Raw genomic sequence first — 14,433 nt, 5'->3', positions numbered from 1 at the left:
TCGAAGGAAGTTTCTACGAATACTAGTGCTCGTGCAAGGTGATGTATTTGCAGGCAATGCGGGGAATTTGTACAGAGCAAGTGCAGAACCAGAAAGATTGACCTGGCACCGAACTCCCCCTCTCCTGTAAGGCTTTTAATCTGGCTGTAAAAAGGCAGGATGCTTTTTGGGGATAAGATGTCTGTCCATTGAGAGCTGCATTTCTCGTTGATCTCTTTGGACAACCACATCGAAACCGAAAAACATCATGCCTTTTGACACGCTGTTTTGTAAGGCGTCTCGCCAGGCTGCAGAGCTCGGTTCTGATGCTGTTTCTGTGAACGGACCCCTGAACGATGATGGAACCCACGACAATGACGGTAGAGAAACGGGTAATCATAGAAGAGAACACACAGCAGAGATTTCTCGAAAAGGAGAGTTAGTATCGTATATTGTGTAGAAACGGAACGAAATACGACTGTACGTGGAAAAAAAAATGGAAAAAAAACTCCACGAATCGAGATGTCGTCAAGCAAGTCGTCGAGCTTTATGGTCAGAAAGCTCAATTGTTGGGACAAATCCCTAAAGCATGATCGAAACCATGACAATGACAATATAGAGAAATAGGCATTCATAGAAGAGAACAGACAACGGAGAGTCATCGTCGTGTATTATGTAGAGATGAAACAAAATCTGACAGAATGTGAAAGAAAAAAAAACCAGAAATCAAAATGTCGTCGAGCAAGTCATCGAGTAAGTCATCGAGCTCAATTATTGAAGCGTGACCTCACACTTGTGTCCCTTGGGCACAATGACAAAGTAGTTTTCCAGATCCATGCAATCTGCAGACATACTGGGAGCGATACGCATGCCTCTGCATTCACGGAAGAGGAAGGCGGTGGCATATCTCAATTCCATCCAAGCGAGATTGATGCCGAGACAGCTATAGGCGCCAGCACCAAAGGCACAGAATGTGCTCTTGGCTGCTGCGCTTTGTTCTTTGCCGTCGAGCCAGCGCGAGGGGTCATATCTGATCATGTTAGGGAGGTTTGCCAGAAAGGAGAGCGGTTCACACTTACACGAGCGCATTCGGCCAGAGGTTTTCATCTCTATGCATGGTGTATGCTTGTGTGCTGACTGTTGTTCCTTGAGGGACGAAGTATCCGTTGAGTGTAGCACCACTCTCAGGGACAACACGAGGAAGACTGCCAGGTACAGCACAATACAAACGTAGGGTCTCATGTATAACTGCGTTCAGCAGGGGCAACTGTTCGAGGTCAGCATCGGTGAAGTTATCATGCAGCTTGGCAACCTCCTCTTCCAACGCTGCGCGCAGCTGAGGTCGAGAAACGACAGCCCATGAGAGGAAGGTCATGGTGTTGGCAGTCGTGCCCGAGCCAGCGAAAATAAGACTGGTCGACTCGGTGCGGACGTCCATGTCGTCAACGTGTGTTTCGCCCTTCTCGGCCTCGGCCATGATGGTAGCCATGAGGTTGGAGTCTTGACCGCCCTTGCGAGCATTCTCGACAGCTATAGTGCCATAACCGAGAATGTAAGCGCTCGAGTTGAAGGCTTCTTTCAATGGCTTGAAGGGTATGCGGCTTCCAACAGCGCGAAGCCATGGCATCTCGGCACCGATGCCATTACCGATGAGAGCTGCCTCGAGGACCCGGATGTACTCGGTTTTCTGGACATCAAGGTCAGCCTGCTGGATGATTCTAAGGGTGACTTCTGTTTACCTTTCCAAGCTCTAGCATTCCAAAAGATTGACCAAAGCCGAGGATACCAACGATATCAGTAGCCATGAACGTCCACCACTTGAGAAGATCTGCGACGCCGGTTTGCGCATCAACTTTGATCTTCTCAACGGCAAGCAGAGTCTTTCGACGAACGGTAGGCTCCCAATGCTCTCTGAGATAAGACTTGCTGAAACCACGCGCGAACAGCTTTCTGCGCTGACCATGTTCGCGAGGATTGCGCATGGTAAAGACGCTTAGCCGTGGGAAGTTGGTCAGCTTCTCATACCAGATGTCCTTGCTGAACTTGGATGAGACAGCATGGATTTGTTTGAATGCGGCAGGGTCGGATACAGCAACTTCCGTGGGTGAGATACGAACAATTGGGCCGTATTTCTTGTGCAGATTGTCAATGTAGAAGATGCGACGTCCTCCAGTGACGGCAAACTTCAGTTGCAGGTTGGTGTACCTACTGATCCAGGGACCTGGTATGTCTCTGAGTGGTGAGGTGAGCGATATGTATATGGTCTGATGGTGAGATATGGTGTTAGTAGGGGTGTATTTTCAGCGAGCCTCTGGCTTTTGACATACCTGTACCACCCAGAAGAGGACCGTGAAGCCTAGTCCCAGGAGTATGAGCGAACCAGATAAAGCAATCATCTTCGAATGTGTTGAAGGAGAAACATCAAGCTCTGATTCAAGGGCCGCACAAGACTGCTTATGAAGACTCGAAGAACATACCTCTTACCTACGCCATCACCAGCCGTGCACACTCAGCACTGCTGGTGATTCGCACAGAGCCACAGACACCACGCTTGCAAGTGGCCGAGCAATGAGCTGCAACTCGTTATCGTGAGAGCGACCTAGAAGAAAGCTAAGTGCCTGGTAAGCAGCCTGTATGTATCAGATACATCGTCACGCAATCCTTGCTTGCAGAGTATTGGGAAAGGATGTCGGGCAGTTTCACGACAGAAGAGGCATGTCTTGCAACGATCTGCATTCGAGTTGAGCGTGTGATCAGTGTTGCGTATACCAAGGCGAGAAACTATTGGCGACAGGTATAGAGGGGGTGGTGTTTGTTCTTTCGGACATTGGTGGGGGATTGCGAGATGGGGTCCATTTCACGGGTGGTGTCGAAGGGGTGGTTGAGCTGAAGGCTAGAGAAACAAGATAACGCAACATTAGGTTCTGTCAATCATCTCCAAGCTTTCGGCCAAGCAACTGATGTGTAACCTGTTGCGGGGGTTGGAGTGGTTAGAAACTGTCCGCAGCGCAGCCTATCGTCCAGGGTGTTGACCAGGATCCATGGGTATATTTACGCTCGGATATGCTTGATTGATACGTGTTTTGACTGCCTGTAGTCGTACAAGTGAGCGAGTCTTGCTGTTTGTGTAACCAGGCGAGAGTATAGGCGGTGAGGTAGAGGATCATCTTGTTCATGGTTTCAACAGGCTGAATAGAAGAGGCGGCGTCAGGAGCTGCAGCCAGGAAGCATTTCGTGAGGGGAAGACAGGCTGCTATCTCGCATCTGCTATTTTTGTCCCCGCTCGCGTTGATCTGCGTCTGTGTCTGCGAGATGCGGAGTGACTTTCATTTTTGCAGCTGGAGGTTTGCGAGAGTTGACGAAACAGGAAGGGTATTGCAAGTCGTGGTTGGCGCCGTCGCTCGGCTCGACTTTCCGCCGAACGTCAGACTCTCCAACCTCCTTCGTGCCTGCCAACGTTACAGTAGAGTATCACTGTTCGAGCACTCAGATCTCCGCTTGTTTGTATAGAAAGGGGGGTTGCTAGTCCAGAGGGCTGGGAAACTCGTGATGACGAGTGGATGAGGCGTCAGCGACGAGCTGCTCCTTCCGCAAACTTGTGACTCCCGCCAAATCGTACCTCTGACTGTGTCACGTACTCGAGATGTGGCTGTAGGTCGTTAAGACATTTTTCGGCTGTTTTGTTACAGCTGTCGTAGACATGAGAAATGAGTGTCGAAATCAATCACAATCCGGCCAGGTGCTGGACAGGGAAGCCTGAGAACGTGGACAACTAGTCCCTCGTTCTTGCCATGTTGGCGAAATAGTAGAACCAGCCTTCCAGCGATCCATCTCAACCTCAGTTCAACCCCTGTGCACCTTGGCTAAGGGTTTCGTTCACTCGCAACACCCAGCATTTAACTATCCCATTTGCCTTACGCCTCACCTAAAGTCAATACATCACATCGCTACATCATCTGGACGCACCAAGCGCGACTCCAATGGCTGGTTCAAATATAATCCCCCCTCATGGCGCAGGCGGACCACTGTAAGCCAATGAATACTCCCATCTGACATGGTGTCATCCGTGGTGACATCCGTTGACTCCTTCTATTCAAGTCGCCAGAATGCCGGCCTCCTTTCGTTCCTTGCCGTCACAGGGGGGGTTGCTGTGGGTACTCAGAGCCCGGTCCATGGCTCGGAAGCCTTTCGAAGAGAAGCAGAAGACCATGGAAGACAAGATTGACCGCCATCCCGGTTCCACCATGGGACGAAGCATATCAGAGCGAGATCCTACCACGCGCTGAGGAGATTGTTGAGAAGACCTGAGCTCAGAAACACATCGACAACCCCTGAGAAAGGAAATGGAATAAAAAGAATGAATTATGAATAAATGCATTATGTTCGTATGAGTTAAAGTGGCTGCTGAGCAAGCCTTGAAACAGTCGATTAGACCGAATGATGCAGAAGCATATCTCCCTTGCCTCCCATGGCTCCGAGCCCTGTATAGTCATCGACGCCTATGTTTTCCAATTGTGATCTAACCAGGATATCGTGCAGAAAACAGAAAACCAGCCTTGTAACGCCCCATCTAATATTTCCCACAACATGCTGACTATTATGACTCCTCTTTGAGACCGTGCTTCTGGTATTCCTTGGTGAACATCTGGTCTCTGGCTTCGTAGTGACCTTCCATTCTCCAGCGCCAGCTCTCCATGTAAGGCTTGAGGTCTTCGACTTCGGGAGACCACCACTTCTCGTGCAGACTCTTAACTCCACCAAGAAGGTCATCGACCTTGGGGTAGTGAATGTTCCACTCGTTGCCGAGCTGGGTCCAAGGCATGTTACCATCCTTGCGGTGAGCGTAGTTCAAGAGGTTTTGTTCAGGGAATTGAGGGTCGAAGCGGCCGTTCAGCTTCAGCAGCGACATGTAGTAGTCGAACAACTCGAGCGAAGGCTGGAAAACGAAGAAACCAGCGTTGAGATAGTTGATGTTGGGGAAATCGTGGTGCTGGTCGGTGGGAGGGTAACCGTGGTCGCGCTCCATCTCAGGCACACCGGCAAAATTGTACTCGAGAGGCAGATGTCCCTCATCCGACTTGATCATGGCGGGCTGGGTCAAGGTGCCGCGGGTGTGAACAGCAGGATCGGCGAAAATGCCGTCCAAAGGCTCGACCAGGACAGTGTCGCCGTCGAGGAAGCAGATGCGCTCGAACTGAGTGAGTTCCCACAGGCGCAGCTTTGTCATGACGTCCTGCCACGTGCTGGTCTCGGTCTTGACCCAGTCGGCCTTGATGTAGTCTGCCACAACAACAATCGCACCATCTTTGCGCAATCTCTGTCTCTTTTCCTCCGAAACGTTTTCAGTAACCAGCACAACGAAGGGGATTGACTTGTCGCGAGAAGAGGTTTCGGGAGCGTGCAGCAATTGGTATGCAAGGATGCGCGTAGCAACGAAGTAGTGGTCGTTCTCCCAGTTCTCGTCGAGGTCGGCATTTCCGGCGAGGAAGGTGGCGAAGGCGAACTTGGCCTTTACATTGTCGAGATCGGTGGGGTGCCAGTTGTCATGCGAGAGCACCGGAGGCAAAACGTCCTTGATGTCCTTGGCCGTGTCGGTGATGGTCTGGATGACGGCATCGCGGTGCTCGTCGTATGTGCGGGGCAGAGGCGTGAAGAAGATGGACAGGAAAATGATGATTGTGACAAGCGGGATCCAGAAAGTCTTTGTGTTGCGAAACGTCGGTCTGCGGCGGAATTGGGGGAGAGGCGAAGGCGGCGGGAGAAGGTGTTGCTGCGCCATCGTATTTCGAGGGGAAAGTGAGCAACGAGTGTCGAGAGTTGAGAGTTGATAGTGCTTTCACCGCCGCAGCAGGCTACTTGAGCGAATGTGGGTAGAACGAGAGTCGGGTCGGAAAACAAGAGTCAAAGATGATGCGAGGAAATCCGATATTATTATGGCCGCCGAAGGAAATTGACAAACGGCTGGGAAAGGGACAAGGTTGCAGGGCTAAATTATGACATAGCGGCCATGGCCGACCTAGATAGTATTTTGCTGCGCCGTTATGTGTCTCAATGCTCGATACGATCCCCAACTCCCAAGACCAATTCAAGGACCGCCTCTCAATCTCACTGTATTGCGCAAGGCGTGATGGGCGCTCGTAAGCCGAGCCGATGAGGAAAGGTCGTGAATGCCAGGAGTTACCTGCCAAGCGGATACGAGTGATACAGAGTGACAGAGGCACAATCCCTTGCTGAAGCTGACCCTTTTCAGCTGGTGTTGGTCTTTACAAACCCGTTTTTCTTTCACGAGCTCCTAGACAGAAGAAGGGGAGGGTGTGTAAAGACATTAGACCGTGCGCTCCACTGCTCCATCGTCAATCCCTGTCACCACGAGCCAACTGTGCCTGTGCACCGCTTGATGATCGCGCAATCTGCTTGTGATTGTGACAATCAAATGCTTTGCTTACGACTTCATCTTTCTTGAAACCAAAGTCGTTTCCTGTCATTTCTTCAGATAGGAAACCCAAAAGCTGTTACGTTTGATCTCTCATTTGACATGTGCTTCTCGCATGTTGTTTTCTGGACGCCACGCAGAAGGATTTTGGAGTTATTTTTGTTCGGCTCTTGGCCCCGCCATCAAAGCTAATACCATTTTGACTCTGCCTATTTTGAGGCTGTAAACGGTTGGGGTCTTCCTGGAGGCTGTGAGGACTTCGTCTTGAGCTGAAAACAAAATCCTGCTTGTGTTGGTTTCAATAAACAAACATCAAAGGTGTTCGCGATGCCACATTGCGCAACAACGATTTCGTCCTCAAGATGCCCGTCGGTCGGTGGCAGGAAACTCGCCGAGCATTGCATCATCCGCTCCGGATGGCTGGCCTTCCAGCACATCCGAGACCACCATGCTGACCACTATGCTGCTGCCTTTAGATAAGAACAATGACCTTCTGTCGCTCTGAGGGGTAACGACTCTGGTTTGTAAGCTCCATGAAAGCAATCGCTTACCAATGTATGTGATGGAAACCAGAGGAATGATGGAAGTACATTCTCTAGCTGTTAACCGTCCACGGCGCATAGGACGGAGAGATTGTTGACACCGTCTCTGTCGTGATCAGTACCACCGAAGGGTTAAACGACAGGACCAGAGCAGATCGCCGGTCCAAGGCTCGATGTATTAAAAGGTGCGGGTGAGCTCTTTCCTCAACTAACAACACAATTTCCTACCATCATCATCACCATCTTCGAAGTCAATCATAATGTCCGGATCAGGAATCAAGACTGTATTTGGTGGAGCTAGTGTTGGCTTTGGTACCTTCAAGACTGTTGAGCAGTGTGATGAGGTGTTCAAGATTCTCAAGGCCCACGGTGTCGACACCATCGACACAGCACAATTGTACGGTTCAAGTGAGCAGATCCTAGGAGAAGCCAAAGCTGGTGAGCAGTTCATCATCGACTCCAAGACTCCCGGAGGTTTAAACCCACCTACCAACACCAAGGCTCTGATCCTCGAGAATGGCCACGAGAGCACAAAGAAACTAGGAACGTCTATCAACGTCTTCTACATCCACGCACCATCTGCAAGCGAGCCGAATGCCGACGTCCTTTCAGCTATCAATGAGCTCTACAAAGCCGGCGTCTTCAAGAAGTTCGGTCTCTCCAACTTTGCAGCCGGTGACGTCCAGGCCGTGTACGACTACTGTGAGAAGAATGGATTCGTCTTGCCCACTGTCTATCAAGGTAACTACTCTCCTGTCGCCCGTCGCCAGGATACTGAGCTCCTTCCCACACTTCGCAAGTTGGGTATCTCCTTCTACGCCTACAGCCCGCTCGCCGGCGGATTCTTGACCAAGTCCAAGCAAGAAGTCCTGGATGGCAAGGGAAGATTCGGTCTCGAGGGCATCGGAGCCATCTACAACAACATGTACTCGAGACCTCTCCTCTTGGACGCGCTTGCACGATGGGAGAGGATTGCCAGCGAGGCAGGTGTTCCTCGTGCTGAATTGGCATACCGTTGGGTCAAATACAACTCCGCCTTGAAGCCTGAACACGGAGATGCAGTCATTGTTGGTTCTAGCAGTACCGAGCAGTTGGAGCAGACTCTAGAAGGTCTCGATCATGGTCCTCTGCCTGCTGAGGTGGTGGAGAAGATCGACAGTGTCTGGGAGACGATTAAGCATGTCGCACCTCTGGACAACTTTGCCGATGGCATGAAGCCTTCTTAGACTGGCAGTTGTCGTTAGTTTTGTGATAATACAGTAATGATTCGCTCTCACTTAGAGAACAAAGTGTCAAAATCCGAAGACTGCTGCGCTGACGATTCCGAGAGTGGGACAAATTGAGCTGGCGCAGTGCACAGTGTCGAAACGCTTCATTTTGTCTCTGGGGCGCTAGTGTTAACGAGTAAAGCAGCAAACCTTCCAGTTGACTCGAGCCAAGTTGAGAAAGTTCGTGCATTCCAAGAACCATCTTTACTGAAGCTGGTCTTTGGAGGAAGGTGCACACTGCTCATAGAACAAGCAAGCGCGACCGCTCAGTCCAGTCCACACTCGCATCACTTCCTCAAACCCACCATCCAAGACTCAGCAAAGCCTTCAACTTCACAACATCACAACGCGCGGCTTCTCATCACGCAAGAAGAAGCGAGCTCAAGGTAGGTGAAACCTTGTCCGCGCCTCTTATATTCCATCGACCCAGCTAACTTTTCCATCCTCGCAGCATCGATCGAGTCATCACGTTCACTGGCCATGGCGCGCAATTCCAATCTCGAAAACATGAGCACACCGTATTCACTGGCCATGACCGCGCCCCCTTCGCCTCTCGGCGTTTTGGACATTCTACCATCCGAAGTTCGAGACACAATCTACAGCTTTGCCTTGGTTATCAATGATGGCTGGTGGAACGATACCAGCGTGTACATCAACCGTTACAAAACATATCCAGAGTTCGGTTTCGAACGAGATGACATCGATGCGAGAGTCTTCCTTGAATGCCTGCCCCTAATGCAAACCTCGAAGCTCGTTCGCAGAGAATGTTTCGCGACTCTTCTCAGAGATCAGGATATACAGAAGCCTGACGGTTTACGCTTGTGGAGCCTTCTCGCAGAACTCTCGAAACAGGGAAATCTCGCCAGACACACAAGAGCTGTGGGTGTTGCCATGGCTCACTTATCCATTCCTATTGAACGATTCCGGTACAATGACCTCTTCTACCATGACCGATGCCTGTATAACGACCTTCTTGCAAGCTGGATTCCAAAGCAAGTTTGCGAGCTGAAACGTTGTCTACACGACTTCGAAGTTCCTGCACACAGGTATTTCCTCGAAATCTTCTACGGAGCCGTTTCAGTCGACTACGACAGCCAAGGACGGGGAATTGGTCTTCTAGACAGAGATTTTGGACTGTCCAAGCGTGTCGCAAACAGTTACTACCGAATGTGGAACGTACGAAGCGTGACCATTAAGCTATGGTTGAACGACCTCGATGCTTCGATCAGAGCCTTGGACAAACTGTGTGACGACAGGGACAAGCTACTACAGGAAGAACATGGAATCTGTACCAGCTGGGTGAACAGGCTCGTCGCAACAGAGAAGGAGAAGATGGAGGTGAGGGCAGAGATTGACAGTGCAATTCCATGGGTCCGCAAGCAAATGGACGACTTGAGAACATATCACATTTCTCGAATCGAACACGTCGACAAGCTCTGGAAGAGCAATCACATCGACGAGCTTGACTTTTAGTCGATTGAAATCGAAGCACCATCCATCTTGAAGCCTTTCACCCTCATGATTGCTCGCCGACTGCGGTCTCGAATGAAGGCCGATATTGTTGTTCCCGGTCAAATTTCTATGGACCAATAGCTATGATGACACGACAAGGACAAAGAACAAGGACAAAGAACAAGGACGAAGCCCTAGCGGGCCTTGCAGAATCACAGTAGCTGATTATCCAACTCATTGACACCATTCTACGTGCTATATCAGCGCTCTTGCTCCTCAACCCCGTCTATAGCTAGCGCATCTCTAAACGATCACGACTGCTCTCTCTTTCCGTTCCTGTCTCGCTTGTGTGATCTTGCGTGTAAACTTAATTCACTTCTGGGAGTTCTCAAAATCTAGAAAGTGCCAATGGAACTTGTGTCGAGCAGGGTCATACCATTGACAACCTCATCCGAGGTCATCAACGATATATCTTCCTCCCACATGACTTTTCTATTCTAAGATATCCCTCATCTGTGCCTCTCGAGTGGTAAATATGGTGTGTCCTAGTTTGGTATGTTTGGAAACACGTTTGATGTTGTCACTGCATATTTCGGCTTCCTGATATCACTCGATCGAAAAATCCGACCACCTTGGAGTGCAATCGTGTCACCATCTCGTTCCACAGTACAACAAGTGCAAGCAGATTGCAGAGCAGGCTTTGATGATTTATTCGAGCATATTGCAAGTCTACGAAATCCAATCGTCGCAACATACTGACCGAAATAGACACCTGCTGTTGATGGTGATTCAATCCACAATGTTGATCCGAGATCGGTTCGTCAGATGCCAGCATTACCCATCCGCACTTTTCTTACCTTGCAGAATATACTCTCAAGATCTCGCAGTGCCTCTGATAACGATCGGATGTTAGCATCAGATAAGAAGGCTTGGTTATGGGTTATCACGCAGCAAGTAACTCTGCGACACGACCACTCGCAACACCGACGGTCCGCGAGAACCATCTCTCGACCTTGTAGATCGTGCTCGGAAAAGATTTGCAGTGCCTCTGATAACGATCGGACGTCAGCATCAAATAAGAAGGCTTGGTGATGGGTTATCACGCAGCAAGTAAATCTGCGACACGACTACTCCTAACACTGACGGCTTGCGAGAACCATCTCTCGACCTTGTAGATTGCTCTCGGAAGGACCTTATGGTACCTCGGAGCATGCTCGGTACTCTGGCATGAGTTTTTGGTGGAAGATCACCTCGCATAACATATCTTAAAGAGGCGACCACTCGCAACACGAGCAGTTTGCGACAACCATCTTTCGCCATCGTAGATCATGCTCGGATGGGTCCCGCAGCACCTCGGAGCGTGGTCGGTACTCTTAGCATGCTATCTGGATTTTTGGTGCACCCTGGCCTCGTTCGGATGTAGAAGCACTCGCAGCACCGGGACTTTCAGGTCACACTTTGCAGACATGATAGATCGCACTCGCAAAGTTTTGAGACCATAGCTGAAGTACTCGCTAATTTCACACCGCGGTGGTTAGCTTGTGTGCATACAAAACTCAATTCTTCCACGGTCGAGCCTGCTACTTTTTGACCGGCTCTTTCTCAGAGGCCGTCAGAATATGGATGATCTTGTCTGGCTCCCCGGTTGTATGAACCTCGATGTATTCTGTCGCGCAGCACGAGATTTTGATAGTCACATGTGGGATGGAGACATATTCGGGCTGGCAAAATGATTTAATTTCATAGCCATAGCGTTCTATGGCAAGCCCTTTCTACAAGGACTTGCATGCCGAAAAAAGCTACATGTAAGAGTAGCTAAAACAGGAAAGTGGTATCGTGCCCATGAGAAAAAAGTGTAAAAACGCCAATTGTGCTGTGTAAAGGGGGGACAATGCATAATCGCTCGCTTTCTGTGAACAGCCATGAGAATATGATCTGAATGTATCAAATACAGTTCAGTGATAAAGCAATAACTCCGGGTGTTGATGCGAGGGTGCAGTGCTATGCATAAAAGCAATGACAATGATAATGAAAAAAGGGGTGACGAGAGCAATATATGGGCAGCTCGTGGAATATGGTACAGAAGAATCGAAGGTTGTTCATCTCGAACAAACAGTCAGGCAACTAGCCTCTGTTGTAGAAGGAGGTGGGCGGGAGTTGTGGATGCTGGGTTTGCGAGTACCACTGATTGGAAGAAGGATTTCCTTCGAACCACTGACTCTCGATGTAAGGAAGGCGGCCTTGTTGGCGCTCCTGTGGACGTCCGAGTGGCTGATAATGCATCTGCTCGCGCTGAACGTTCTGAGGCTGTTGCAAGGCACGAGAAGGAGGAGGAACAAGCAAAGTCGAGACACCACGGACTGGTCGATAAGGGCTGTTACGCTGAGCCAGGAAGAAGGAAGGCGACAGTTGAGAGACGTGAGCCTGACCTGCAGGTTGGTAATGTCCATCGGTGGGAGAGACAGCGGCAGAGGAAGGGTAGGGACTCTGATGTCTCGAGTGAACAACAGATTGAGGGACCGAAGTGATAGCGGCAGGGGTACCAGCATGCGAGATGGGAGCGGGAATGGAGGTGGCCGGGGTCCACGAAGTAGGGGGCTGGGTCACCTGGTTCATGGGTCGGTGCGAGTAGTTCAGTGGAGGCAGCTGAGGCAGTTGAGGTAGCTGAGGCGGCAAGTGCTGGGATGAATGAGACGTCGGCTGGGGGAGAGGGAGGCTTGGCAGAGTGACTCTCGGAGTATAGTTGTGAGCCGGAGTAGGGTAAGCAGCCATGCGCTTGGCAGGAGGCTCAATGTAGGTATCAAGGCTTCTCTTTCGTGAGAACTGAGAGGTCAGATCAGGAAGCGGGCCGAGCGAGGACGGGTACTGAGGGAAGGAGTGAGTGACGGGGTTGGTGGCACCGTAATGAGGAGGCGAGGCGTAATTTGAAGTAGGCGGCGAGGGAAGCGTGTGAGGCAGCTGAGGCATGGGTCTTGAAGCGCGATCGAAGAAGCTGGCAAAGCGGCCAAGTCTGTTCTGCCACTGACCCCATTCTTCTGCTGACGTGAAGAGGGCGTACTTCATGTTGCTCAAGAACTCGACCTCCATAATGTGCACCTCGGCCACCGAAATACCCGAAACCTCAGCCCATGTCTTGTTTGTGTAAGTGTTATCGTCCAAAAACTTGTTGCCGAGCATCAGTGCGACTGTCAGGAGACGGTACTCGCTACCGGGCTTTCCCTTGACACTCGGGTTCAGCTTTTTCAGGCGGTAGACAAACAAGAGGGCGAGGATGATGACATTTTGTGTGACTTGGGTGGTCGAGAGAATGGTTGTCACCCACTTGCGAAAGCCTGTTGTAGGGATAGCCTCGGGTACCAGTGATTGTACGTTGTACGTGGTTGCAGGGTCGTCAGCCCGGTCTAATGTGCTGGAACTCTCGAACCAGAAGAGACATGTGATCTGATCTTAGTCAGCAATCCGCTGAGACTACGTGAGTACAAAGATCAACGCACCTGTGCTGCTAGCTCAGCAATACTTCCCTGACTGTTGTTGACGGATCGTGGGATTTGTAGCGACGGGGCAATGGCGCTCATGTGAGAGTCCCGCTTCTGGTTTGGAGGGTCGATGAAGTGTACGGGGTGTGGTTGGTAGACTGGACTCGGTGGTCTTGCGGCGCTGACATCGGGCTTTGGCAGGTGGAGCTGGTTCTGGTTGTGGCTCTGACTTTGACTCTGATCGTAGGCGGGCTGGTCGTAGGTGCGGTGCTCGTACTTGACAGGAGCGGCAGAAGATCTCTCTCCATAATAGCTGCTGTGCTGAGGCTGCACATGCGAGGCAATACTGTTCATGTCCGGCGGCGGCGTCAAGGGCTTCTTGCTGGGGAATGAGACCTTGGCCGAGCCAGAGGGAGATTGGATGTCGAGGTCGAGCTTGTATTGAGAGTTGGCAAAGGTCTGAGATGTCGAGGGCCTGGAGTCGACGAAAGGGTTGCGGAAGTGAATGCCTGGCGGCGGATACATGGACAGCATGAGGCAGACGGGAAGATGTGACGGAGAAGAGTGAATTGGTGTCAGTGGCAGACGACGACAGATGTCATGGACTTTGATGAGCAGAAATTATTGCATAGCCCAGGTGCGTGAGTTGACAACAGGGCACGGTCGAGGCTCGTGGGGAAGGTGTGCACAGTGAAGCAAGGAGCGACTGGTGTGAGTGAGGGTAGGTATGTAGGGTAATAGGCAGAGGCAGGAGGTATGACAGCAACGACGGACGGCAGATCTGGCAAGACGAAGACAAGTCTGACCAAACGTTATTCCATGATGGCTATGACACTGCGGAGTTTAGTGGAGGCCACCTCGTCAAGCACCAGCAGCACAGGGTACATAACGGATGCACGCAGGCAGCCAGCAATAACGAAGAGCCTTCCGATGATCATGGCGGAAAGCCCGGCGGACCTGGCAAACCACAACGTTCATGAGGATTGCCCGGCGTGAAGTGTGAATCAGTGGTCGGTAGGTTCCAGACATGGACCCAAGACCTTGACCGCAAAGAGGCGCAGATGCGAAAGGGAAAAAGAGGGTCAGTCAGGCCAAAACGTTGACATCAACTGCGGTCCAAGCACTGCTAGCCCGGCGGATACTGTATTATTGGCTAGCAATTCATCAAGCCAAAGCTGCCCCCCCTCCGGCTGCCTGCGCTCCGCTGGCCAGGGCATTCCGCATTAGGCCGTCTCTACCTAACTACTGTATCATCGTCGTGTCTCGTCAAATGTGCACACACG

At 51.0% G+C, this 14,433-nt stretch overlaps 5 protein-coding genes across 5 annotated transcripts; 2 read left to right on the top strand and 3 right to left on the bottom strand.

The window, feature by feature from the left end:
- Positions 1-642: 642 nt before the first annotated feature.
- On the bottom strand, positions 643-2,375 carry M438DRAFT_317811 (cytochrome P450 monooxygenase-like protein; the record flags this gene model as incomplete). The annotated part of the gene is made up of 4 exons (XM_029902763.1): positions 643-1,009; positions 1,059-1,666; positions 1,719-2,243; positions 2,307-2,375. 4 exons carry the CDS (start codon positions 2,373-2,375, stop codon positions 751-753), a joined length of 1,461 nt encoding a protein of 486 aa, XP_029761060.1. The 3' UTR covers positions 643-750.
- Positions 2,376-4,337: 1,962 nt separating this feature from the next.
- On the bottom strand, positions 4,338-5,827 carry M438DRAFT_345100 (nucleotide-diphospho-sugar transferase). Its single transcript, XM_029905371.1, has one exon. The coding sequence runs from the start codon at positions 5,756-5,758 to the stop codon at positions 4,577-4,579; it is 1,182 nt and encodes a 393-aa protein (XP_029761059.1). The 5' UTR covers positions 5,759-5,827; the 3' UTR covers positions 4,338-4,576.
- Positions 5,828-7,214: 1,387 nt separating this feature from the next.
- Positions 7,215-8,180, top strand: M438DRAFT_354885 (Aldo/keto reductase; the record flags this gene model as incomplete). Its single annotated transcript, XM_029906994.1, has 1 exon — positions 7,215-8,180. One exon carries the CDS (start codon positions 7,215-7,217, stop codon positions 8,178-8,180), a length of 966 nt encoding a protein of 321 aa, XP_029761058.1.
- Positions 8,181-8,409: 229 nt separating this feature from the next.
- On the top strand, positions 8,410-9,849 carry M438DRAFT_202990 (uncharacterized protein). The gene is made up of 2 exons (XM_029899347.1): positions 8,410-8,608; positions 8,674-9,849. The coding sequence occupies exon 2, from the start codon at positions 8,703-8,705 to the stop codon at positions 9,693-9,695; it is 993 nt and encodes a 330-aa protein (XP_029761057.1). The 5' UTR covers positions 8,410-8,608; positions 8,674-8,702; the 3' UTR covers positions 9,696-9,849.
- A 1,949-nt stretch (positions 9,850-11,798) lies between these two features.
- Positions 11,799-13,675, bottom strand: M438DRAFT_354883 (uncharacterized protein; the record flags this gene model as incomplete). Its single annotated transcript, XM_029906993.1, has 2 exons — positions 11,799-13,115; positions 13,169-13,675. 2 exons carry the CDS (start codon positions 13,673-13,675, stop codon positions 11,799-11,801), a joined length of 1,824 nt encoding a protein of 607 aa, XP_029761056.1.
- Positions 13,676-14,433: the final 758 nt, after the last annotated feature.

The sequence above is a fragment of the Aureobasidium pullulans genome (assembly GCF_000721785.1).
Source record: "Aureobasidium pullulans EXF-150 unplaced genomic scaffold scaffold_8, whole genome shotgun sequence".
Classification (NCBI taxonomy): domain Eukaryota; kingdom Fungi; phylum Ascomycota; class Dothideomycetes; order Dothideales; family Saccotheciaceae; genus Aureobasidium; species Aureobasidium pullulans.
Note: the sequence above shows the minus strand (reverse complement) of the source record. Positions and strands in the feature narration are given on the sequence as shown.